The 27,080-nt window shown below is 43.4% G+C and overlaps 2 protein-coding genes across 6 annotated transcripts in view; one reads left to right on the top strand and one right to left on the bottom strand.

The window, feature by feature from the left end:
* DOCK2 (dedicator of cytokinesis 2) overlaps positions 1–27,080 on the bottom strand; it is a 418,809-nt gene that overhangs the window by 183,156 nt on the left and 208,573 nt on the right. The gene's annotated exons all lie outside the window — the stretch shown is intronic.
* Positions 1–27,080, top strand: part of INSYN2B (inhibitory synaptic factor family member 2B) — a 121,612-nt gene that overhangs the window by 86,421 nt on the left and 8,111 nt on the right. For all 5 annotated transcript variants that reach the window (XM_040444542.1, XM_040444536.1, XM_040444520.1 and 2 more), the window contains 2 exons: positions 13,224–15,450; positions 16,578–16,652. In XM_040444542.1, the coding sequence (XP_040300476.1) occupies positions 14,105–15,450; positions 16,578–16,652 (1,421 nt within the window). In that variant the 5' untranslated portion in view covers positions 13,224–14,104. The remainder of the gene's footprint in view (positions 1–13,223; positions 15,451–16,577; positions 16,653–27,080) is intronic.

The raw sequence follows: 27,080 nt of genomic DNA, 5'->3' as shown, positions 1-27,080 counted from the left end.
ATTATGTACTTCCCAGCACTAAGTAATGATAATGACATGTCTCATTGGGTTTCTCTTTTTGCTATGGCTTACTAGGAAGCTCACACTAAAGTTACGCTTGAATTTTCTCCTCTTTCCTTGTTTTATTTTTGGCCTCTTATTTCCTTTCAATTACTATTGCTTTCAGTTTTACTGTATCTACTTTTTATGTAAACTATCTCATACATACACTTCTGTTTTATCAATCAATTCTCCTGCCCACTATGTGCAGCAGCTTTGTTGGTTCTCACACTTTGATAATAATGATGATGAGGATGCCAATAGTAATGATATTAGTAATGATAAAAGAAGCCAACGTTTATTAAGTGCCTGTGGCCTGGCAGGCGCTTTTCTGAATGCTTTAAAAGTGTGATTTCATTGAAACCTATGGTCATCCTATGAAGTAATATTTATCAGCCACACATTATAGATGGGGAAACCGAAGCATAGAGAGGTTAAGTAAATTTACCCTACATTGTAGATTCAGAAAATAGCAGAGCCAGTTTGAAACCTAGACAGTCCATCTTCAAAATGTATTTCCTTGTCCAGTGTGCAACACTAACTAAATTATCAGGCCACTTCAAGCCACTGCATATCAACCCTAGGCCCAGAAGGTTTTGGATCTCATCCTAGGGAGTACTGATGAGGGCTTTGAGGCATTGCTCACCATTGCCCTCAGCAACAGTGGTTGCTGGCTCCTTCACTGTCTCATGCTCTGGGTACTCCTTCCAATCCTGTGCCCCTGTCCAGCAAGCCAGACTCAAACACAGGACTGGGATACAGAGAGGCAGCCCCAGGCATGGGCCCAGCTGGGATCATGGAGGGTGGCCAGGCCCTGGCTTGAGAACCATATCATTTGTATAAAGGTCCATGTCCAGGCAAGACAAGGGCGAGGTGGGACAATCAGACACAGGCCAAAAAATAGGAACGAAGGAAGACAGAAAGCCAAGAGGTCCTCTGGCTGATCCTTACTATACCTATTATGTGCCAGATACTTAATTACATAAGCCAGTTATTCTTCTCATTCTGAAAGAAGGAAACTGAGCTCACAGAGATTAGGTGACTTGTTCTAGGTCATTCAGCAGTATAGGTATAAGCATGGAAATAACTCTTTGTAGGAAAAAAGTCTCACCATATTAGTGTAAGTATTTCATTCTAGGAGATGGGAAGTCCCCCTACTCCTAGGGGCTGTGGTTAGAGTTGGGGATGTGGAGGGAAGGCAATACCCCCAGTGGATAGAGTCTGAGGAATGCATGGGGGCACTGGGGGAGATCCAGCATGAGAGGAGGCTGCTTCTCTCCAGGCTAGGTGGCGGTGGGGCAGGGGGTGAGAAGACTTGGCTGAGTGCACATGGATAAGAGTGAGGAGCCCCTAAACCTCCAAGAAAGGGGTGCATGCACCCAGCTCAGTGCTTTCTCCATTTTCTACCCTGGATGATGAGAAAGGGGCTGGGCTAGGTATAGGCTGGGCTGCTGCCAAAAGGTAATGCCTGGCTCTCTGTCCATATATCCTTACCCTTGCAAGGAAGGGAGGGAAAGAAAAGGGAAAGAAAGGAAGAGAAGGAAAGAAGGAGGAGGAGAGAAGATATTTAAACATGAGCTTCTATGCTTTTGTGAGGTTTATCATAGGAAATCTTTGTTCTTAGGCAAACACCGTGGGCCTGTCAAGTGAAAGGGAATGAAAGGTGTCCTCACTGGCCTGTGATTTGCATGGGAGGCAGACGGGGCTTCACAACTAGCACTGGCAGGGAGCATATAAGAGAGCCAGAAAAGGACACTGGCTTCAGCAATAGTCTGAGATCCCTGTAATAGAGGACCAGGAAGGAGTCAGAAGGAAATGGACCACAAAAAGCCACAGAAAACCTCTTGGTTCCTTGGAGGACAAACCAACAAACAAACAAACAGCTTCACAAAGAACAACAACAAAATGAGAGGAGACATTTAAAGCATTTTCTCTGAAACTTCATTTTTATTAATTCTACCCTTAATATTACTGGAGATTTGCCACAACCTCCAGCGAGGACTTTCACCTCCTAGAATTTTGTGCTATCTCTATGTGACCTGAAGCCCAATGCATAATGGTAGTCATGATAAAAATAAGAACAGTGGTGTCCACTTGTTGGGATGAGCACTGGGTATTGCATATAAGCCAATTCGACAATAAGTTATATTAAAAAAAAAAAAGAACAGTGGTGTCCATTGTTTATTGAGTGCCTACTATGTGCCACACATGATACTGGCTGGGCACACCATTTGCTCATCTCAGAAATGAAGGGTGGGCTCTTTAATAGCTCTGGAGTCCTGTTTCTGCAACTGCTGGCTGCCACTGAGCTCGCAGTTTATCTGTGATTAGATCAGACCATAAAGTAACCCCCCCTTCCCTTCTCCTTGTTAAAATTCTGCAGTGTGGGCAGGGATCCAGAAATGGAAAAGCCTTCATTGCAGTTGCCTGCCAATGTGTTGCAGTGCCACAGTGGATGGAGCACTGCAGAGTCCAGGGCTTGACAACTGTCCCTGGTAGGTGTGTGGTGTGTGTGTATGTCAGGGGGTGAGGGTCCCTTGCAAGCTCAGGCTATAGGCTCTTCTGCTGGCTCCCACCCAAGGCACCTCTGGTGGGCACTCAATTTCTTCCAGGCCCCAGGGAAGCTCCCTGATCTAATAAAGATTTGAGGTCCTTGGGTTCTGCCAGACCACACTCATCTTGGGCAAATCCTTCTTCTGCCTCCCAGAATTTCCTCATCTTCAAAATGGAAGTGATAATGCCTGGTCTTGGCAGGAATTATTGTGAGGCCAAAATTGGCTGGTAAATCTGAAAACACTTTGAAAACATTAACATTGCTAGTAAAAAGTGGAGGGGTCACTGGAGCCATTCTTATTTTAGTGTAAGTACATGCATGTTAATCAACCAAATATGTTGGACTGGTTTACACAGAAACATAAATCTCTTTGGAATGGGAAGACTTTTCCCATTTATTCCTAACAGCTGTAGATAATCTATAGGATGAAGTTACCAAGTGTAACTTAGACTAAATAACAGCGAAACAGAGTTCCCAGGTGCCACAAAACCAAAGAAGGTGGTACTAATGGGGGAGGCGTTTCCTGCCTGCTTCTACTGCCACTGGATCCCACTCCCATGCTAAAACAGGAAGTGTCGATGTCTCAACATTGGAAAAGAACCTAGAAATGACCCAAGCCAACTCTACCCTATGAATGAGTCTGTTTATACGAATGCAAATCACTGGTCTATTTGTTGGCTTTTCTGGACTTGAGCTGATGGAGAAGGGGGTGAGACATAACCACTGAACCTTGCACCCCTCACTCCCATCTGACACATAGAGTTATTTGTCTAATGATAAATCCAAAAGGGTCCAGATTCTTCCATATGTCTGAGGAGGCAGGTTTTCCAGTGTCTGGTCCCAAGAAGAGTAAATAAAATTATTTAAAGGTAAAAGACTACAACCTAAAAAGTGGCAAGAAAATGTTCCCAGTGATGCAGGGAAAAGAACTGCAGTGAGAGATATCAGAAAAACCTTCTGGAAATGCTGACTAAAATATAGAGGTATATTGGGCTATTGATCTTTCCTCTATAAGAAAAAGCTGGACAAAATGGCCATAACTTGCATCTGATGGTAGTAAAACTTTTACCCTAGAGAAGGCAGGCTGGAGGTGACCTTTCAGAAGTAGCAGCAGAAGGATCCAGTGCCTCTAGCCAGGAGGACATGTGGACCAAACAACTATCCTCGTAAGGGCAGGTACCCTAAGGTTTATAGGAGAGGCAATTCCAAGAGATACGGAGTTCCCACCCTTAACACTGAACAGCCAAATGAATGAGTCACTGACCCACGAGAACTTATTAAAGATGCAGGAGAGAAGAAGGCAAGAGAAAGGGATAATGAGGAAGAGAAGAAAAGGAGAAAGGGACAAGGATAAGGAAGGAGAAATGTGATGCAGAAGGGGGCAAGAAAGGTGGCAGGGCAAAGAGGATTGGGGGAGAAGATGGGGAGAGAAATCAGGAGAGAAGGGCAAGAGTAAACAAAAGAGGAGACACAGGGAAGGCAGGAGAAGGGAATGAAAGGAGAGAGGAGAAGGAACAGAGGGGAAAGGTTTCTGCTGGATTTGTAACATTTTCTTTTGAAACTAGGCTGTGTTTTTTGTTTATGTTCATTACATTCTCCTCCATGCTGTTTTGCAGGCCTGAAACATTTTCTAATTTTTTAAAAAAAGGAATAGCAGGGAGAAGAAAGAGACTAAGAATGAAGAGGACGTAGAGGGAGATGGCAAGACTATCTTCCCAGCTTTCTTTGACAAATGTAATCAGAGGGTTGGGGTTTGGAACCAAATAATAGCATTGGTGGCTTCCTCATCCATGTGAAAGGTATTTGGGAGCATGAAGCTGGTTTTGTCCACTAGGTCCAGTTCCAAGTAAGGCACCTGAACCTGAGCCAGATGGAAGTCATGATCCTTCCACCATCCTCACTGCTGCATTAGAGAACAGAGCTCCAGAATGGCATCCAGTTCCACTTCTGCCTTCAACTTAGTATGTCACCTGAACAGCTCAACACATGTTCCCTGAGCTCCTGCTCTGTGTCAGGAGTCAGAGTGGGGGCTGGGATACAAACCCTTTCTTTTTGAAGAGTTTGTGGGTAGAGGAGAACTTCTCAGAGCCTCAGTTTCCCCATCTGCAGAATGAAGGGGTTTGACTCAGTGGTTTTCAACTTGGGCTTGTTTGGAGCCCTAGGATTCCAGGTTGTGGCTCAGAGTGACTGGGGGTGCACTGCATCCCCCCTTTTCTAGAACTTTATTCTTTATTTTAAAACTTTCTAGCTTTATTCTGTCTCAGATATTGGGATTGGACTTAAGCTTGAATTCAGAAATATTATTTCACTTCCAAAGAAGATATGAAAGCCATTGAATGAGATACTCCCCAAGGTCTAAAGTTTTAAAGCTCTCTGTTCTGTTTCTAACGTTCTATGATTCCTTAAAGACTCTAATGATAAGAATTCATTTGGTCATTCACTCAATAAATGCTCATTGAGGTTCTCAATAAATTGGGACAATCAACAAATAAATAAACAATCTAATAAAACAGGGTAGTGGCCACAGAGGACATGGAGGATGGAGAAGAGATTAGGGAGGGCCTCTTGGGACATTCTTGGAGCTGAGGCTACATCAGTGCGAGTTCAGCCTTGGAAAGATCTGGGAGAAGGGCAATCTAGACGAAATGAACAGCCAGTGCAAAGACCAGATGACAGAAATGAATCCAGCATGTCCAGGACTGGAGGATCCAGGTCATAGACAGCAAAGGTGAAAGTGGTATGACATAAGATGGAATGAGGAACATAGGCGAGGCAAGATGCTGTAGGTTCTTGCAGATTTTGTAAAGAGTTGGGACCTTACTTTAAATTCAGTAAGATATCTTTGGGGAGTTTCAAAGAGAGCTCTGATGTGATCTGATTAAACTTTATAAAGATCACTCTGGCTGCTGTGTGGCGGATGGATGGTAAAGGGGGCAAAATGGAGACCTTTCTTTGTTGGTATGGATGATAGATGGTGGAGACACGAGAATAAGTAGTAGAAATTGTGAGAAAAGGTCAAACGTGGCACATTGAAAAATGAGAAAAAGATTTCGTGATCACTACATATCCAATACCTTTCTAGACTCCAAATATATGAGTTCTGATCTTAACCTCACCTTTTGGTGTCTAATTTTGCCCAAGTACACCTATGCTTAGTAATTCCAGAAGGCAAAAATAAAGCCAATTCCCTTTAACTTCTTTACCATTTGTGGGAAAGTATACATTCAAATAGGCCCCAAAATGTACCAACTCTCTGTTCCTTATTGAGAAGGCTGCTGGGGCAGTTCTCAATTGGAAAGACAAAGACTTGGGCCACAAACATTAATTCTTTAATTTCAGATAGGTATGCAGTAATGCACACCAACAGATCTGACCAAGCAGTTAACTGAATGTAAATGGAAGGGAATCTAAACTTTGATGTGAAGAACCACAAGATCTAGTGGTAAGTGATCAATAATTATTTTTGAAGTGTCTCCCAAAAAACTCAGCACTATGCCTCATACTTTGAAGAATATAAAAGGAATATGAGACATATTCCTTCCTTTTACATATGTATCCTTCATCTGGCAGAAAATGACCAGTGCATAAAATAGACATCTGGCAGTCCAAATGGAGTGGGGGATAGTAGGGTGGGGACTGGTGCTCTCCACCGGATCCAAGCTGGCATCAAGGGAGCTTGGGTTCCAGCTCCACCTCTGTGTCTTAGGACAAGTAATTATTCTGGAAGTGATTCCTCTTCTTTAAAACAGGGGTGATGTTTCCAACCTTCCTAGTAGGGATTACATGGAATTTGAAAATGCTTTGTAAGTGGTAAAGTATGGTATAAATAGTAAGGGTTATTATTACTGACTCTAAGTACAGAAGGAGAAGGGAGATGGCAATGTATCAGCAAATAGAGCCTTTTCTGAAAAACAAAAATCTAATCAAGCCTCCCTTGCTCAAAACCCATCAGTGACTCCCCATTACCTAAAGCAGGAGGTGGCAAACCTCAGGCCAAATCTGCTCCATTGCCTATTTTATAAATTAAGTTTTACTGGAATACAGTCACAGCCATGTCTGTGACTGCTTTCCTGCCATAACAGCAGAGTTAAACAGGTGCAACAGAGATCGTATGGCTAGGAAAGCTGAAAGTATTTACTATCTGACCCTTTAGAGCAAGAGAGAGAGAGAAAGAGAGAGAGAGAGAAACTGCTGACTCCTGGCCTAGAGGATAAAGTCCAACCCGATTTAAAATGTAAAGTCTCCTGGTACTTGAAGCAAGATTTGAATATATAAAATGAACCAAATACCTTCCTCCAAGTCATCCCCAACTCTGTACAACATTTTGTACCACTTCCAAGAGATTCATTCCATATGAGGAGGCATTATCAGCTACCTCCTTAGTGCTACAATGGGGATCAAGAATTACTCTTTTTTGTAAACTCCACAATGTTTATCACAGTGCCCAAGTTATAATGTGTTCTCAATAAAGCTTAACCAAATTCAATCTGAGTCGTAAATACAGCAAATATAGTACACTGAAGGACAAACATTTCATTTGCCCCAGAGACCTACTGTTGATACATCATTGATAATATATCATCAAAAGCAAAAGCAATTGGGAAGTGAATTAATTAATTTTCTCTTAATTAATTAGTTGCACAAGTATTTATTCCATGACAACTATTCCATGCCATAGAAGCTAAGGCAAATTAGGTAATATGGATTATACTCATTGCTTTGACAAGAAGTAAACACCAGTTCTGGGTCAAGCTGGAGGTAAGGGCCAGGGGTTGAAAGTGACTACGACCACCTTCTGTTTTCAAGGAGCCTGTAGTCTAATTGAGGAGGCTGAAGGTCAGCAGATAATCATGGCACAGGGAGACAAGTGTAATGCCAAAGTGGTAGAGAAAGCATGGAGATGCAGGGAAATGGACAAGATTCCTGGGAATGCTGTATTGTACATTTCCTCCTCTATATTTACCTACAGTTTATTCCCCCAAGGAAAAGTAAGTGAGCCAAGGCCCACTCACTAGTATCCCATGGTCTCCAGTTGAAAGCTATCTGATGAGCTCACATTGACTGTGTTATTTAATATAGATAATCTTATTTAATCCTCACAACAACTCTGATTTTATGAAGGCCAAATCACTTGTTCCAGGTCAACAGTCAGGAAATTGAAGATTATACTCCCAGTCAATCATCATCTAAAGCCTAGGCACTTAACCCTTTACTGTATAGCCTAATTACATGTCAGAGAAGAGGACTAGGAGTCTATTTTAGAGAAAGGTTTCTAACCTACAGATATTGTACTAAATGTTTCTATTCCTACTAAATGGACACTTATTTCATGAGGACTATCAAAAGTGGACCAAAGGCATGGCTGGAACATAAATAGTCAGTGTGTGTTCAATAAGTCAATAATCAAGGGAGGAAGGAATAAAGTGTTGCAGAGATCAGCAATAACTCCCAGTCACTGGGCGTGCAACAGACTACTGCAATATCTCTGGGGAACCATTCTGAACTCTGGACAAGATATTAATTAAGCCCTAAATACCAAGGCTAGGGAACTCCCTATCAATTAGCGGCCAGCTAGGAGCCTGTGAAGACCTGAGGCCTACAGAGGGTGATTCCTTTTCACCAGGTGTACTCACCAGAACATCTGTGCAAAGGTCATGATGGGAATTGGGAGCAGAAGAATTGAATATAAACAAGCAATTTTTTTAAAGTGGAAATTTTTATATTTACTAAGCTTCCTAGGTTATGTCTAGGACACAACAGTTTCCACATTAACTTAATTATTCAAATTGTCATTTTCAACTTTTCATTCCAAATGTAGTATAAAACCAATAAATATATGGAAAAATGCCCAATCTTAAATTCCATAATGTGAATAATGATATATAATTCTTTCCCATTTTATTGGCAGGGATTGGCAAACTATGCCCTTAAAAAAAATCATCAGACTGACCAAACACAGCGACAAAGAGACTCTGGTAAAAGTCCTTTTCATGCAGTAAGGGTGGAATTGCATAGTAGAACTTTCTGGAAGGAAAAGGGGTAATATCAATAAAATGTAAAATCTATGAGTACTTAGACCCACTAATTCTTGTTCTAGAATTTGTTCTAAGGAAATCATGTTCCAAGATTCACATACTTTAAAAATTTTATTTACAGCATTAATAAAACCAACTATTTAGAAACAACCTAAATATTTACATACACAAAAATACTATTTAAATAGATCATAGTATAACCAGCCAATAGGACAACAGAGTCCTATTAGCCTACCTAAAAGAATGGTGTGAATCTATATGCTTTAATGTGGAACTTCCTCCATGCTGTTTGGTTAAAAAAAAAAAAAAAAAAAAAAAAAAGGCTTCCTGTAAACCTGCAAGTGTATGCAGTATGCATGCAATGAATGTGCAGATGGTACCAGCAAGATGCATAGAATGAACTTTACCAAATCAGCGATGCCTAGTGGCTTTTTCTTTTTTTTTTTTTTCAACGTTTATTTATTTTTGGGACAGAGAGAGACAGAGCATGAACGGGGGAGGGGCAGAGAGAGAGGGAGACACAGGATCGGAAATAGGCTCCAGGCTCTGAGCCATCAGCCCAGAGCCTGACGCGGGGCTCGAACTCCCAGACCGCGAGATCGTGACCTGGCTGAAGTCGGACGCTTAACCGACTGCGCCACCCAGGCGCCCCTAGTGGCTCTTTCTGGATGGTGAGATTTTAGGTGATTTTTTGTCCTTCCTTTTTTTTTTTTTTTTATTATATACATTATTTGAAGTTTTACAATGAACATGTAATACCTTTAAAAATGGAAAACCAACTGTTTTTAAATATCAAAAGAAAGGGTACATAAATTTCCTGTAGAAAAAGCAGGGCTAGGGACACCTGGGTGGCTCAGTGGGTTAAGCCTCTGACTCTTATTTTCTGCTCAGGTCATGATTTCACATTTTGTGGGTTCGAGCTCTGTGGATGTGGGCTCTGCACTGACCGCTGTGGAGCCTGCTTGGGATTATCTCTCTCCTTCTCTCTCTGCCTCTCCCCTCTCCCCCAATTGCTCTCTATCTCTCTCTCAAATAAATAAACACTTAAAAAAGAAAAGAAAAGAAAAAGCAGGGCTAAACTAGAATAATGGCTGACTTTTAGAAGGAAAATATAGAGGAAAATGAAACTTGTCTGACAGCCTTACACAAGAAGCTTAGTCCTTCCCCAGTCCTAGAGAAGGCAGGAAGGACCAGTGGTTAGGAGCCTGTGTTCCAGGATCAGTCCTTGGGTTCAAATGTCAGTTCCATCATTTACCAGGTGAGCGACATAGCAAATCACTTAACCTCATGTGCATCAGTGTCCTCATTTATAAAATTAGGGACAGATAGCATTTGCCTCTAAGATTGTTGTGAGGATTAAGGACTACGGTAAATGAAAACCACTTATACAATGCCTGTCACATAATCAATGTTCACTAAACATTAGTTCTTATGAAAACCAGCTTCAGCCAATTGTAGCCTAAGTGAGTTAAGTTACCCAGAATGAAGAGCTAATGAATAGTTAAGGAGAGGAAATAGACAGTGGACAATTAGGCAAAGAAATCCACAAAAGTAGACATACAAATATCTAGACTCCGCAGCACAAACATTAAGGGTATGGGCTGTGCAGTTTCAGGCAGGTGACTTAACCTCACAAGTCTTAATTGCTCATTCTGCAGAATGGGGATCACATACAGAAGGCCATTTTAAGGATTAAATGTCAAGTGCTAACATAGTGCTTGGCTATAATAAGTTTTTAATACATATTTGCTATGATTAATAATTATTATTGGGACATATGGGTGGCTCAGTCGGTTAAACGTCAAGCTTCAGCTCAGGTCATGATCTCGCAGTTCATGAGTTTAAGCCCCACAGCGGGCTCTGTGTTGACAGGTCAGAGCCTGGAGCCTGCTTTGAATTCTGTGCCTCCCTTTCTCTCCACCCATTCCCTGCTCTGTCTCTCTCTCTCAAAAATAAACAAACATTTAAAAAAATTGTAATAATTACGATCAATTATGAGATTAAATGGTGAGCTCCCTGTCATTATAGGTAACCAGGTAGGCTTACTTGCTGCATGCAAGGATGACGCAGAGAGGACTTAAGTCATGGAATAAAGGGATGGACTACTGAATTTTTCCAGACCTAAAAATTCTGCAGTCATTGAAACATGAAACTGATTACAAAAGTGGAGTTGTTTGGGACTGTCATACTGAGTGAGGTGGGAACCCATCACCAGCAGGGCTATCTTCCCAGAGAGTAGCGTGGTGTTGCAGCTCCCAGAAGCCAGCCCTGCTTTTCAGATAGGCAAGGTAAGTGTGAGGTAATTCCCCCAAACACTGTCCATTCTCTGTCCCAAGAGTGGTTCTACCTGCTCTGAAAAAGCTGTGGATAGTGGTTCTGGCACTCACAACAAGGAAACCTGGCTGCAGATGAAGAGGACAGTATTCATAGCAACAGCTAACCCATACTGACTGCTTACTGTAGGCCTAGCTTTGTCCTGAGAGATTTGCATAAATGTCTCATTGACTTCTCTCATCAAACTCCTGCATCTGTGTCTATGCTGTGAGCATCACCTGCATTTTAACAGATGAAAAAAAAAAAAAAAAATGAGGCTCAGACAGGATAAGTATTACCCCAAACCCTTTAGCCAGGAAGGGACAGGGGTTTTAACTCGGGTCTAAGGTATATTCAGAATGTGAAGAGTCATTGTAGGGCCTCAGGCCAACTCATTAGTATTACAGATGGATCCTATTCCCTTTCAGATCTGCCACTCAAAGGCTCCAGCCCCACAGGCTTAGTTGGTCTTTCTCAAGGTAGTTGGGAGCCTGGAAAGCCAAAGTTGCCATGGGCATTATCTAATAATTCCTGACTGGACACCACAGACAGAATACTCAATCAAAGACACCCAAATACTTAGCACTTTTATTTTCCTTTAAAATCCTTTAGTCAACCCAGGCAACATTCAAATTTGTCTCATCCCAGTGCTGTGGGATCCACTGGACTTAGAGAAAACAGATTTTCTTTGCCATGGCCAGGCCAGGGGACAGCTCCCTGCACCTCTCCAGACCTGCACAGGCCTTCAAACTCTGTTCTCAAATCACAGATATAACCTGCCTTACAGACCAGGAAGACCCCAAGGGGGCAACTTCAAAACCTCATGGATAAGAGAACAGGCCTTGGAATCGTGAACTCCCGGGCTCACATCTCAGCTCCTTCACTGAGCACTTACCCTCTCTGAACCTCAGTTTCCTCCTCAATCCAACAGGGGTTCCAACACTTACAGATTTGTTTTAAGGATTAAGTGAGATGATGCAATATTGGAGAGGCAATGGAGTGTAGAGGTGATGAGCACAGACTTAGTTCAGACGCTGCTATCATTAGCTGTGTGTCCTTGTGCAAGTTACTTAAACTTTCTGAGCCTCAGCTTCAGCTGTAAAATGGGGAAAATGAGAGTATCCACCTCTCTAGGGTAGGGAATTGAAAAGTTGTATCTTGTAAAGTGCTTAAAACAGCACCTGGTAGGGACGCCTGGGTGGCTCAGTCGGTTAAGCGTCCGACTTTGGCTCAGGTCATGATCTCACAGTTCGTGGGTTCAAGCCCTGTGTCAGGCTCTGTGCTGACAGCTCAGAGCTTGGAGTCTACTTCAAATTCTGCGCCTCCCTCTCTCTCTGACTGTCCCCTGCTTGCACTCTGTCTCAAAAATAAATAAACATTAAAAAAAAAAAAACACACAGCATCTGGCATATTAGTAAGCACTTAGTAAATGCTAGCTATTATGATTAATACATGCAAAGACCTCAGTATGGTAAAAGTAAGTGTTCAATAAATGGTAAATGTTTTTACTACAAAGTACACCTTCCATGGATAATTTTATGCACATTTATCTTCTGGAAAGCAATTGAAAAATGAAGACATTAGGGGAAAATCTTGTCCTTAAGTAAATGTTACAGTCAAAGCAGAGAAAACTCAGCACCCTGTTGCACTGGCAGGATGCCCTAGGACCTCCGTATATGCCCAGGCCTCCTTTGCTTCCAGGGGATCCTTTACTTAGCCATTCATTCTTTCAACAAATGCTCATTATACACCCAAAGTGAGCCTAGAAGCAAGCTGGAAATATCCAAGCAGTTAAAAAAAAAAAGGCTCCATCCCCAGCCATCCTGGAGTCTACAGGTTAGTGAGGAAGACATACCTAAATACATGCAGACACAAATGGTTCTTTCAGGACAGCTGCAGTTTGTGTTGTGAAGGATGTGCTGAGAAGGTATAATGGGTCTTGCTGTGGTCTAGCACTGAAGGTGTATATGAGGGAGGAGTCCTTGGAAAGGCTCCCAGAGGAAGTGGCACGTAAGCTGGGACTGCAAAGATGAATAGGAGCTGGCTGACGGGTGCCTGGGAGTGAGTGGGAGGAGGAAATGGTCCAGGCAGACAGGCATTTTGTTCCCAGGCTTTGTGGCCACAAGGTGGTTGCTGCACCAGGGGGCTGGAAAGAGGGGCGGTGCGGCTGACTTACTCCTAGAGCACCCACTCAAAAGCACTAGGCGAGGATGCTGGGATTGGGAGAGAAACCCAGGTCTGAACTTCATTCTCAGTTACAACTATTCTCTCTTCCCTTTCAGATGCTCCTTGCTGGCTGGCAGGACTGCCAGGCCTCAGACCCCTGCCCCCAGGCCCAGTGAGCTCAGTTATCACTCAAATTCCCAGAGGCTGCAGACGTGGCTCACTTTGCCTACATGTGAACTTCAGCCAAGACACTCCAACAGGGTCTCTGCCCTCTGAATGCCCTCGGATGCTTCAATCCTGTCATGGTCACACAGCACTGAGTTTTGTGACAAAAAGGGAAACAGCATGAAAGAAAACAATGGCCCCAAAGGAGGAACTTGTGATTGACACAAATGGGGATGTTCCCTTAGGGGCACCATGTATCATCAAAGAAGCCAGCCCCCAGGTCACTGATTTCCCTGTCTGCTTACATGCTATGGAAAGAAGATGTGTTTAAGTTTCCTATAGTTTTACAGTGGAAACTGATGCTCCGGGAAAGGAAGCCGTATGTTCCAGACGTAGCAGGTTTCTTTTGGAATTCACACACTGGGAGTCTGGCGCTATCCCCTAAATGGTACTTTTGTTGTCTTTTTGTTCAAGACAGCAAGCTTCTTCCAGGATCAGAACCGCCTGCCAGCCTCTCTTGATAAACAGCCCACCAGCTCTCTTGGTAGATCAGATGTTTAATGATTAGCCTAACTCATTGTTTATCTAAGTGGCAATTACCACCGCAATGAAATAGTATTTTAACTGCAGGGGGAGCATTACGGCTAGTTCTCAAGTAGAATCTACTGTCTGGGAATGGCCAACAGAGCTTCCCATACACAGAGGAGAGGACCACTTCATCCTGGCTGGCAGATCTCCATGCCTGAGATGCCATCATTAGATGCTGCTCCAAAGACCTAAGGAAATGTGCCCCGGAGAAGTGTACGGTCCCAATCCTCTCAACTGAGGCTCAATGGCCCAGCAAAATATGAAAGTGCGGCCTGTGCTTCTAAAGCGTAACAGCCTAGAGTCAGTGGAGTTTGTGAAGCAACCCCACCACCGCAGGAGCAAATCTCAACAGGTTCGATTCAAGGAAGATGGGACCAGTAAGACTCCACCTGGCCTAGCTGAGGCTGATGTCCAGACTTCTGAGGACCAAGGTGCGATGGGTAAGACTCAAGCCTCCAGGCACCATCACCTTCCCACCTACTCACTCTCCTTCCCCAGGTCCCAGAAGGCAGGGGGCTTTCGGAACATTGCGATCCAAACCTCCCCCAGTCTCAGGAAGCATTTCCCAGTTTTCAAAAGGAAGAGACTCACAGCCAGCAAGTCCCTGGTAGAAATGCCAACAGCATCCCAAAGTGCCATCCAGGTCAACGGCAACCTCTCTGAACAGGACATTGTGTCCTCTGACCTTGCCTACTTAAGATTGGCTCAGCATCTTGAGGATGGGCCTCGAAGGGTCAAAGTGTCTCATCCATTTCCTCCTAGAATGTCCAAGGTGCAGAGCAATGGGCCTATTAGCATATGCTTGGAAGCAGGGGCTTGGAGGGGCTCAGAGAAAGCAACTGCTGCCATTCAGGTCCCCGATGATATTTACCACAGCCCTACCTGGGCAGCTAGAAAGTCCACTTTCAGCCCAGACAGGTCAGGTGATGTAAGCAACTCCATACATCCTTTGGTTGACATATGTCCAGGTGATGGGAGAACAGTGCCACTATCAGATTCAGAAAGATCCCCTTCCTGCTTAAATGCCACCAGCGATGCCAGCCACATGCCAGGCACAGGGAAACTTAAACCCGAATTGCTTTTGCCCAAAGACAACTCTGATGACAAAGACCTTGGACCATTGTCATCTCGGTCAAAGGAAACATGTGTTCCCTCACCTCCACGGACTCACTGCTCCCCCTCACCAGGCTCCCACAGCCAGCCAGCCCATCCGGGAGGGGCTTCAGACTATTCTTCATTGAGCAACAATCACCAGGATCTGCTGTCACTCAAAACTAACAGTGTGTCAAAATCTGTCCCCATGTGTCAGGAGCAGATGGCAAAGAACCCCACCCAGTCAGACACCCAGGACTTTCAAAATTGTTCAGGAAACAGTCACCTCCCAGCTCCTCTTCCAAGGAGGGAGACCACACTGCAGAGCAGCAGAGAGACTGGTGGGATTAATCCAATTCACCTGGCACGGGGGGAGCTCTGTGATCTCCAAGGCAGGCTGCAGTCGGTAGAGGAATCTCTGCATTCGAACCAAGAGAAAATTAAAGTCCTTTTGAATGTAATCCAAGACTTGGAGAAAGCTCGAGCTCTCACAGAAGGGTAAGGTGAATTTTTTTTTTTTTATATTGAAAACTACTGGGCTAAGTCATTTGCCAAGACAAGGGCAGAGAGAGAGCATTGGTTTCTGTTAATAAAATGTCTCCAAAGTCTTTGAGGTTCTATGGTTTCCCCAAGTCATTACCAATGGCCTCTCTTTGTTGCAGATGGGTTTCATTAATTTCTAGGCTTTGGTGGATTTCCATTGCTATTTGTTTTTGTTTCCAGATATCAACAGACTGGAGAAAGGGGGGGGGGCAATGAAACAACAGGGTCAAAAATTATTTTCATAAAGAGAGGGGGTCAGTTAATGATGGGAGAAAATGACAGCACACAGGTACCCCCCCCCCCCCACACACACCATCCTCTTAGCAAGTTGCTGTATTTGCACAGGATTTTAGTTATTTGTGTTTGTTACAAAGGACTTGAGGGTACTGTTGACCTTCTCTTCCACAAACCACTCTGATGGATCCAGCCAGCCCATCACTGATCTGCTAGGTAGGACCTCAAATGAGATCACAATTCTGCAAAGAGGAAAGAAGTCACAAAATGCTTTCCTGGGTGACTCAGCACCAGTCTGGGGAGGGGGAAGGCAGTCGTTTAAGAGTGGAATGCTTGTCCTTTGAAAAAGTTCTCCCTAAAGAGTGAGTAGAAGGAATGGCCAAAGCTAATGAGCAAAAGGGTAGAAGAGAGAAGTAAATAACTGGCATTTGCTGATATGAATTAGAACCAACATTGCCTTATAAGAGGGAAGCAATGCAGTGATACAGAGAAATGCACTGAATGACATGGTCAGAAGGTTTAATAATCTCATCTCTTCTACTCATTTGCAAAGTCCCTCAGTTTCCCTTCCTATGGAGTGGGGGTAAGAGTAACTGACTCATCTCACGGGCTTATTGTCAGCATAAAGAAAACCTCAGATATGAAAGTGCTCAAACATTTATTAAGCCCTCCAGAAATGTGAGATCCTAGTATCATGGGTTTCTTGTTTCTTTATTTGTCATGCAACTCCAGAACACTGCTACCCAAGAGAGGGGCAGTGCTATGCTGTAGGAAATAAGTAGCTAGAATGTGTGCATCCCATGGGGCTTTTGCCCACAGATTTATCCAGAAAATGCTCTATCTTGCAGGCGCAACTTTTATCGAACTGGCCAAGATCTCAACAACTGCAGTACCTGCCAGAATACAGCGTGCATCATATACAGGTACCTGGCCACAACTGAGGTCTGCTCTGTAGAGCACAGAAGCTGTGGGGGCCGCAGAACAAACACCCTTGTAAACTCTCTTAGACATGTAAGGTCAAGTGAGAGGCAAAGACAGGAGGCCTTGGAATGCCTGAAAATTTTAAAGAACAAGGTGTTTAATTAGGAAATGTTAACATCTGGTTCCAAGACAGACATTGCTTTGTGTCCTTACAATAAGATCTGTGAGCAAATCCTTTTAATCACCCTACATTTATTGCACACTAAGTATAGGCACCACAACTAAGCTCCACACGCATATTTGCAACTCATTTCACAATTGCACCTTGTGAGGCAGGTGTTAATGTCCTCAGGGAAGTTGAGCCATTTGACCCAGCTTGCATTAAACATTTTCAGAGAACAGAACGGGTCAGACTCAGGACTCAAGTCCAGATCTTTCTGATGACAAGCCCTATGATCTCAATTATTCCACCACGCTGCCCCTTCCTCACAGTAGCAGTCACCTGCCAAGCATGCACTATGTGTCAAGAATCGAGCTAAGCACTTTGTGTTCATTAGTAAGCACATTTAGTAATGAACATTTCCTTCTGGCAGAGGGTAAGGTTGCTGCAATAAAGTAGATTTTTTAAAAAAAAAATTTTTTTTTTCAACGTTTATTTATTTTTGGGACAGAGAGAGACAGAGCATGAACGGGGGAGGGGCAGAGAGAGAAGGAGACACAGAATCGGAAACAGGCTCCGGGCTCGGAGCCATCAGCCCAGAGCCCGACGCGGGGCTCGAACTCCCAGACCGCGAGATCGTGACCTGGCTGAAGTCGGACGCTTAACCGACTGCGCCACCCAGGCGCCCCTAAAGTAGATTTTTATAAGCGGTTGATGGGAAAAATCATATAGTGATAAGTACACTAAACTTGAAGTCAAAAGTTTGATGCCTGCTAAATTACCTGGGGCTCAGTTGCCTCACCTATGGAGTGGGAACAATTATCCCTATTAAGTGTTGCCAAGAGGAGCAAATAAGATCAGATAAGTGAAAGTCTTTTGTAACTGCAAACTTCTATACAAATCCAAGGGCTTATTACTGTTATTACTAGAAAGATCAATGCCCCCTTAGCTGGAAGTCCACTTTTGGTTGCACAGTAGAAAAGTGGTCAAAAGCAGTCATTTCAGTTGATGGCATCTAATTTTGTTTGACTAAAGTATACAGTTTTGCTCTCTCTATTACTTTTTCTATCTTGGAGGAGAAAAGTAGCAAGAGCCTGAGCAAATTGAAGCCCAAATTGTGTTGCCAGTGTCTTTTTAAAATCTCTCATTCTCTTTAGCAGAATCCTGAGACTTGGTCCTAACAAGGGATTGGGGGTAGGCAGAGGGGTGCTGGAACAGGAAGTCAGGAGCCTCCTACACTTAGATGGGGTCTTGGGCATTTTCTAAGTGCACCTTATATCCCCCCGTCTTAAGCAAATTTTCTAATCACTAGAACAAAAATTATCAAATGTCTAGGGGAACCTGGGTGGCTCAGTTGGTTAAGCTTTCCACTCTTGATTTTGGCTCAAGTCATGATCTTACAGTTTGTGAGTTTGAACCTCACCTCTGACTTTGTGCTGTCAGGGCTTGAGATTCTCTCTCTCTCCCTCTCTCTCTGCCCCTCCGCAACTTGTTCTCTCTCTCTCTCTCTCTCTCAAAATAAAAATATATTTTTACATAAACATAAAAAAATTATTAATTGTCTATACATTTAGGAAGGGCAAAAAACTATTCATCAACAAGAAGAATTATTTTTAACTAACCTCCATTTAAATTTTGGATGATCTCTTTTTTTTTTTTTCAGCAGCAGATGATGTATTTTCTACTATCTTAAGATGACTTTTTATTTAGCTCTGTAAGTGAAAAGGACAAGTGGTTATTTCCCAATCTACTGTGAGCTTCATGGCCTGGCCTTGGGCAAATCATTTCTGGCCTCTGAGTTTCTTCATCTGAAAAATGAGGGCCTTTAATTAGATGGTCCCTATGGTTCCTTTCAGTTCTGACATTCTGATATTTTATGCTAAATTGAAAGTGGCAATATTTGACTAAATTATGACCTTCCAACAAGTCTGAGAATGTTTGCATTTTTCTGGTACTTACTTCAAACATCCCAAGCAAACATTCTAAATTAAGTGACACCCCTGGATGGGTTAGCAAATCGTCACACCCACATCCCTTTCCAGTTTTTCAAGAACAGCTATTGTATGTATCCAACCCTTATTACCATTCAAAAGCAGACTGCTCTCCCAGACATTATCTACAGTCTTGTATCTAAGCCATTGCAGAACGGGCAATTAATTTGATGAAAGCAAAGAGATCAGAACAACATCCCCGTCAGGGTAACAGTGGGAAGATGAGAGTTGTCAATTTTTTTTTTTAACATTTCAAATGACTTAAAACCTTGTGTTGTGCCCTGGAAAGTCAAATCTTACAAACTAATGAATAAGTGATGTGAAATATTCATCCTCAGGCCTTGTTAAGCTGCAGTCTCTCTCCTTGGTGATGGATGGGCCCAGTGCACATCACTGTACATAAAGTACATGGGCGTGTGATAAGTTGCCTGCTGGGTCTTCTATGGAGATGTTGCTGCTAAGTTAAAAACATAAGGTTTTCCAAGTGGCCCCATCAGCCAAAGGATATGGCTCTGCTACATGTGAGGTCATCAGTTCTATCCCATTCATTCTCCCTGCTCTACGAGCCTTCTGGGTGCCCCCACCCCATGTCTCCTTGGCTTTCTTCTTACTGGGGATCATTCTGGCAGACCCTACCTCACCAAGGAGAATAGCACTAACACCAATGCCTACAGAATCCATGCATAGCTCTCAGGGACTCTCAGGGGCTTCTATACAGCCGGCAGAATGGACTCTTTGTTAATGTGACTGCCATAGGTACCAAGGCAAGAGTGTGGGAATTGCCTCTAGATGTCTCAAGCTGGTTGCAGGCTGTTTAGTCCCCAGTCACTCTCCTCACCTGTCCTTAGTATTAATCCTAGGACAAGTTACTCAAAGGATTGGGTGAATGCCCATGTGGTATCTAATGTGGTTCCAACATTAGAGAACATTGAATTACCTGGTGAGAAGGTTGTCCTTTTTTCAAATTTATTTCGATCCTTCTGCTTATCTAGGTGGGGGTGGGGGGGTGGGGTGGAATCTGAATTTGGTACTAGAATATCTCCAAAGCCTTTCTAATGCTTGCTTATCACATGCCTTTGCCAAGAGAGAGCAGTTCTCAGGTTCATAGCCATAGGCAAGCAATAGTATCCGGCCAGAAGGTAATCATTTTACATGTTTTACTTAAGTTTTTAACTTTGAAAACTAGTCCCCCCTATATATCCATTGCAAGTGATACAGGTCTCCATTTTCAAAAGTGATATTACTTGTTTTGTATAAATGTTCAAGTTTAAAAGTGAATTGATTTAGAGAGGAAAAAAAACAAGTAAATAATTGTGTAGATGGCATGGGGAGTTTCACAAAGACCTTAGAGGTGGTACATAAAGGATGAAGTTTGGGAAATGCTGTCCTAAGGGATAAGCTCCCTTCCCTTTTCTCAAGGGCCTGGGGTCCCTCCATGCCATATTCCTCTTCCTGTTCTCTGCTTTTCTAGCACTTCATCTTCACATCCACGGCCACGGACACTCTAAAAATAATCACAGAGCCTCTTCGGAGGTCTTTGGCTACACCGATCATGCATTTATTTTCTGTACGTAGATCCCAGGAAAATAGCTGCTTGGTTTAAGTTGTAAAATGTCTCAAATGTTTTAAGGAAAAAAATAGGAAGTCTTTCTCAGAAAAAAAATTTCTCCTCCCATCTAAGTGTGTTGCTTAGGAAATGGAAACAAAGTTCAGGCTACACATTTACCATTTGAAATGGCTGAAGGAATGAGGTTGGCTACGTAGGGTTTGAAAGGTGCTAGAGAGCAGAGAGCAGCAGAAAATCTGCAGTTTGTGAGAAAGTCGACCTGGACGGCTGTCTCCTGCCTCCTCTGCTCATCCTTAGCCTCTTTTCATGGCTTTCACTACGCTCATGGGTCTGAAGTTTATTTCTGTGACACTACCCTTCCCTACCTTTCCATGAGCTTGCTCTTTCCCCTTCTCTCTCTCTCTCTCTCTCTCTCTCTCTGTGTGTGTGTACCTATGAATATTTCCATATTTGTATCTCAAAACCACCTCAGATTCACCATTTATCAAAACACACTCCTTATTTTCTCCTACAAAATTAATTCTCTTCCTGTTATTTAGTTTGCTCAACACCATTGACCATGGCTCCATAAACTATAGTCCCCACTGCCTCACTCTTCTCCCTCACAACACACATCAAATAGGCTACCAATTCTACTTGCTAAATCCATCCCCTTTAGCTTCAGCCCCTCTGTCTCTGGTCAAGGCCCTCATCACCTGTCACTTGAATGCTACCTCATCTTGTTGCCATCAGTCCCTTTTGCCCCATCCCAAGTAATCCTCCACATAGATTGCTAAATTACCCAAAAAGTAAAATCTTAACATGTCACTCCCCTGCTAAACAATCTTGCCATGGTTCCTGCTGTTGCATTTAGCTAATTTTTCAAGGCTCTTTGAATGTGATACTAACCTTCTCACCTGCTGGGTCTCCTATTTTTCCCCAATCACAAGGAACTGGGCTAGCTTCAAATACTGTGTGTTCTATCACATGTTGGTGCTTTTGCATAAGTCCCCTCATTTCCTGGAATGTCTTTTCCACCCTGCTTTGTCTGGGAATTTCCTCATGTTGTTCCTCTGGATAACCTTACATTCCGTCCTATGGAGGATCCCCATGGCATGCATGTCCCTCTGCTATACCATTTATCCTATTGCATTGCAATGTAGTGTTGATGAGTTTCTTTCCTTCAGTAAATGGCTAATATCTCAAAGTTGTGGGACAGTGTCTAATTCATAGTTGTCACTCAGTAGATACTTGTCAAAAAAGGGAACACTATATTGACTGGGGCAAAGATAAAAAGCAGTGGTGGGATTGAGACAGTTATTTAGATTGTCCAAAAGTAAAGCCATTATTACCATTTGTGTGTGCCCCGACCCTTAGTTAATTAATGAAATGTTCTTATTAGGGAAGGAAGGCTTCTATGCAGCAGGTCCTCAGTAGGTAATTTTGAACTGAATCATACACCTGAATATAATACAGAGATTGTCAATTTTCAAATACCTGGAGTGCTACATACTCTCAACAAGATGGAACCTAATCAAATCTTCTTTTGATGACTCAGAGAGCTTGTTGCAATTTCACAGGACATTGAGATCCTCGTTCATCATGGCCATCCAATATTACTGCCCAGTACACTTCTGTACTGGCTGTGGTAAAAAGGCAAAGTTTGATTTGTGGCAAACCACAAACTCCCTCCATGCTCCAGTATCTCCCTTCTCTGGTATCTGATCTGTCCCCAATGATGTCTTTGGAAGAGGAGATTAAGACATTAGAGATCTGTGGTCTTTCTTGGTAAAATATCAAAACCCAATGTGGTGAGCAGAATAATGGCCCCACAAGATATTCACATTCTAATTCCTGGGCACTGTCAATATATTACCTCACATGGCAAAATGAACTTTGCGATGTGATTAAGGATCCTGGGATGGGATGAGTGTCCTGGATCATCCAGGTGGGCCCAATTTAATCAGAAGGATCTCTATAAAGGGAAGAGAGAAACAGGGGATACAGAGTCAGAGGAGGTACGCAATGGAAGCAGAAGGTGAAGAGAGGTATCACAAGCAAAGAATGTGGACAGCCTCTGAAAGGTGGAAAAAGCAAGGGACAGAACTTCTCACAGAGCCTCCAGAAGGAACAGAGATTTGCTGACACCATGACTTAGAGTTCTGGGGACTTCTGATCTCCAGAACTCTGAGAGTACCACTGGTGTTGTTTGTCACCACTCATGTGTGGTGATTTGTTTCAGCAGCAATAATAATACAACCAGATTAAACCCTTATGATTAACAAACTACTCACATCTAATTGGAAGTCAGTTTATTTGACTTTTTTTTTTTTTTTTTTTGGATGATTTTTACAACTATGACAGCTAGCTGAGGGCAGGGATCTGTTGGGAAGAAAATCAGGGGAAAGAAATAAGAAGTTTCTATTATTACTTGTCATTATAAATACCTTTTGTTCTCACCTGTAACCCTCACAACCATGTGAGACAGATAAAAACACTCCCATTTTGTAGATGAAGTAAGAAGTTCAGGTACTTGCACAGTACTCAGATTATACAAGTGGGAACAGGTGAGTGAGGCACTCTCACATTTACTCTGAAGCTAGTAATGACAAGATTGGGATGCTGTTCTAGGACCTGCTGGCTAGATTCCACAGCATGCTACCTTCAGAGTCAGACCTATTTGAGGAGTGTCAGCAGAGCATTACATGACTAAGTTCTCCTCAGCCAAGGGCATCGTGAGGGCTTGAGTTGAAGACGCAGGCCTTCAATAGTGCTCTCAAAGGGTGATCGTGGACTACCTGTATGGCGGTCTGCTGGGTATATGTGAATACTGGTCACTGGCCTTCACCCCCAACCTTCTGGAGAAGAGGGGCGGGGTGGAGAATGGGAGTCTGGTTACAGCAAGCTTCCTGGGAAGGTCGGATCCATTATAGCTTCAGAGACAGTCAATCAGGGTCTTGAAAAGAGGGGTGGCAGTTGATTTACTAGGCACTTTTGTGACAAACAGCTCACATGTCTATGAATAGAAAATTCTTGCTAATAAAATAGCCAAGTAAGTAGTTTTTGTCTTAAATACATCATTAGAAAGATGACTTTCCCTTCTAATTACAGGTTTAGGTGGTCATATACAGACCTAAATAGGGGGTGCAGGTGAGGGTGGACAAAATGGGAAAGGAAGAGAAGGTCAGGGGCTTGCTCACAGAGTAAGTGGAACTTTTGAGGCCTCCTGTTTCCAATGAAAAGGGAAAACGAGTCTCTGTCAGTCCATTTTGAGGTCCAGGCTTGCCTTATGCATTACTTAGGGTATTCATTTGTAGTCACTCCTTCCTGCTACATCTCCCAGCTCCTCGGGCCTCATCTGAGATCAGAAATGAAATGGCAATCCTTGCCCACATTCCTCTTCCAATTAAGGTTAAGACCAATTAAAGCCCAATTCTGCTGCCAAGCCAAGAGAGCAAATGCTAGGAACTATCCTCTGGTGAGTCCTGGAGGAGCAGTCACAAACACTAGGTGGGGTGGATATGCAAAGTGCTGCCCAGCACCACCACCCCCTGTTCAGGAGAGGGCTATAGTCACCCCATGCTCCTGAGCCAGGTAATATGCATAACACTGAATGCCAGAAGCCTCCACCACCATTTCCTCAAGCTCCACAGACCACAGGCTGCATTTTCACCCTTATTGATTCCTCCACTGTTATAACTCCTTTTGGATCAGACAGAGATGTTAAGGATATGCAAAGGGAGATTTACAGCAAGCGCCTCTCCGTGTACCCGGCAACCAGCTTCCTCATTCCCGGTGTCTCTCCCTTACAGTTTTGATATTCAGAGCTCATTAGAAGGCGCCTCTCTGGAACGCAAGCCAAAGTCTTACAGCTGTGTGCCCTGCAGGAGAAGCCAGGCCAGGCCTGCACCTTACCAAGGAAAGAGGCTCTGGAGAACTACGTGAGCCAACTAGGGGTCAGCAGCCCTGAGCGTCTTCCTTGCGTTTCCATCTGAGGTGATGCTTTCTGGCCACGGGGTCTTGGCCTGCCACTTAAAGCTATTGCCTGACCAGAGAAAAAGGCCTTAGTTTATTAGAAATGTGATATGCACCCAGGCCTGTGGGTTTAGTAACCGACTTTCCACTTAAATTATTTAGTATTTTTCCTTTTGCCTGCCTCTGATGCTCTCCCAGTGTGGAACTGGGTGAACTGTGAGAGCTTTCTCTGCCTTCCAGCCACAGTCCTCCCTCTGGCCAGCAATGAAGTCCACAATGAAAAATAATTATAAATTACACAGCATTTGTGCTTTCTGGTAACCACAGATGCACTTGCAGCCCTCACCACATTTCAGTCCAGACTGAGCAGCATTTATTGCAAACAATGGAATGGGAACATTACAGAAATATCATCCAGTATCCCCCAAACAACTGCCCCAAACATGGTTCAAGCTATCTCTTTAGGAAACAGATATAGAGTTTGGGGTACAGGTGGAAATTTCTCTGAGCCCTGACAGGTTGATCCCCAAGACATTTGCCCCTAGCCTCTGTTTCTCTCAGTAGCTTTATCCCTTTCTTTCCTGTAGAATGCAAGGAGAAAGTATGATTTATTGCATTGGCAATTTATCTGAAATAAAAATTAAACCCTATTTTAATGCATTAATAGCTAAAGAGGCTGAAACATGCCATAAATATAAAATCAATCAAGTTGAGAATTTCACAGGAATAACAAATGGATGGCTGCTGGCACGGAGGCCACGGTTGACCACAGAATGACCCAATCTTTATTTCTCTGTCAAGTTAATGTAACAATCATTACCATTTGTTGAACCAGGCATGGTGCCAGGCACTTTGCTAAACACTGGACATGTATCATCTCACTTCGGACTCCCAACAAACAACCCTAAAATGTGGGTATGGATATTGTCACTCAGCAGAGGAGGACACTAAGACTCAGAGGGGCTGCATGAAGATTTGTCCAAGATTCAGTGGAGCCAGAGCTCAAACCGATCCTGCATTCAGGAGATTTTCCTGCCCCTCTTACCTTTTGACCTTGCATAATCAGTGAATATATGTTAAAGTTCTCTGACATGGCCTGCCCTTTCTGAAGGCCTAACCTGAAGGCCTTCTTGACACAGAGCCACAGAACACAGAGCACAGATCTCTTTCATAGACAGTGATCAGCAGTGAAGACTTCTACAGTTTGGTTCTGCTTATCTATGTACCAAGAAGAGCACCTGTGATTCTCTGAGGATTCATCAGCAGACAGATGCCCTAGGAGAAGAGGTGCACTTGCCAACTTAACATGGATGCAAGTTGTGAAGCTTGAAATTACACCCTATAAATAATGAGAAAACTAGTCATTAGAAGAAAGTTTTAGGAACAAAATCCCTTCTATGCTGGGGTGGGGAGGGTATTGGGAGGGAGAAAACAAACTAAAGCCCCTACTTTCCCAGACTGTAATTCTTCCCCAGAGACACTTTCCAAAGCAGCATGGTTTATCCAAGTGGATAGGAACCAAACTATCCTCACTGATTCTATTGATTCTTACAGCTAATTCTTTAAAAAAGAAAGTGACAGGAGGTCAATAAATCTGTGGTTCACTTGGGTTCCATGGCAAGAGGGGCCACAGAAGCTCTCTGATGCACAGAGATGATGAAGAGATGGAGAGGGGTTTGGAAGATGTTTTATCTTCAGGAAGATGCTGTGGATCATTAATTTCTCAGCCAACTTACCTGGAGTGTATGGTTTATGGAAGTGGCTTATCATCTTTTCTGTTTATAAAAGAGCAAGACTCACCTAAGAAGGAAGTGCACAAAGCCTACCGTAGACCTCAGCAGCCTACAGTAGACCCAAGATTGCAGAGCCCCTATATTGCCTTGAGTAAGCTGCCTCCTAAGGGGGTTCCCATCTTCTCTGGGAATGCAGTGTCACAGTCAGAACTGCTCTGCAATCTAGAAACATTATTACAGAGGCACCTGGGTGGCTCAGTCAGTTTAGCATCCAACTCTTGACTTCAGCTCAGGTCATGATCCCAGGGTTGTGGGACTGAGCCCTGTGTCAGGCTCTACACTAGAAGGGGAGCCTGCTTAAGATTCTCTCTTTTCCTCTCACCCTCTTCCCCTCTCCCCCACTTGCACTCTCTCTCTCCCTCTCTTTCTCTCTCAAATTAAAAAAGAAGAAGAAGAAGAAGAAGAAGAAGAAGAAGAAGAAGAAGCAGCAGAAGCAGAAGCAGAAGAAGACAAAGAAGAAGAAGAAACACTATTACAAGGTGTATTGGTCAACTGGGTCATAAAGTGCCCTTCATGCAGCCCAGCCCCAGGTTAGGTCTGGTGTCACAGGGGGCAGTGAGGTCATTAGGGTGCACCAGGCCTTGGTCATCACACCTCACCACCTCTACCCCATACATATTGGGCAAATAGAATCTCACACAGATAGAGACTATTATGTTCTTTCAGTGCAATATATCTTAGTGTACAAGCTTTGGAGCTAGACAAAGGAGGCTCAAATCCTGGCTCTATCACTGACCAGTGCATGCTCTTGGCAGAATATTTAACCTCTCCTTGGCTCAGTTTCCTTGTTTGTAAAATGAAGTTAATTGAGAAATACATGAGACATGTAAGAATTACTGAACTTGTAGTATAGTATCAACAATATGGATTACTACTAGTTCTTCTCTTTCTACTCCCTTCCTCTCCCTCCACTTCCTCCTCCTCCCTGCCTTCCTACTTCTCATTATTGTTATTATTATTCACTC

This window comes from Herpailurus yagouaroundi, unplaced genomic scaffold (assembly GCF_014898765.1).
Source record: "Herpailurus yagouaroundi ecotype Mexico unplaced genomic scaffold, PumYag 29, whole genome shotgun sequence".
Taxonomy (NCBI): domain Eukaryota; kingdom Metazoa; phylum Chordata; class Mammalia; order Carnivora; family Felidae; genus Herpailurus; species Herpailurus yagouaroundi.
The sequence above is the reverse complement of the archived record's forward strand: the minus strand, read 5'-3'. Positions and strand labels throughout refer to the sequence as shown.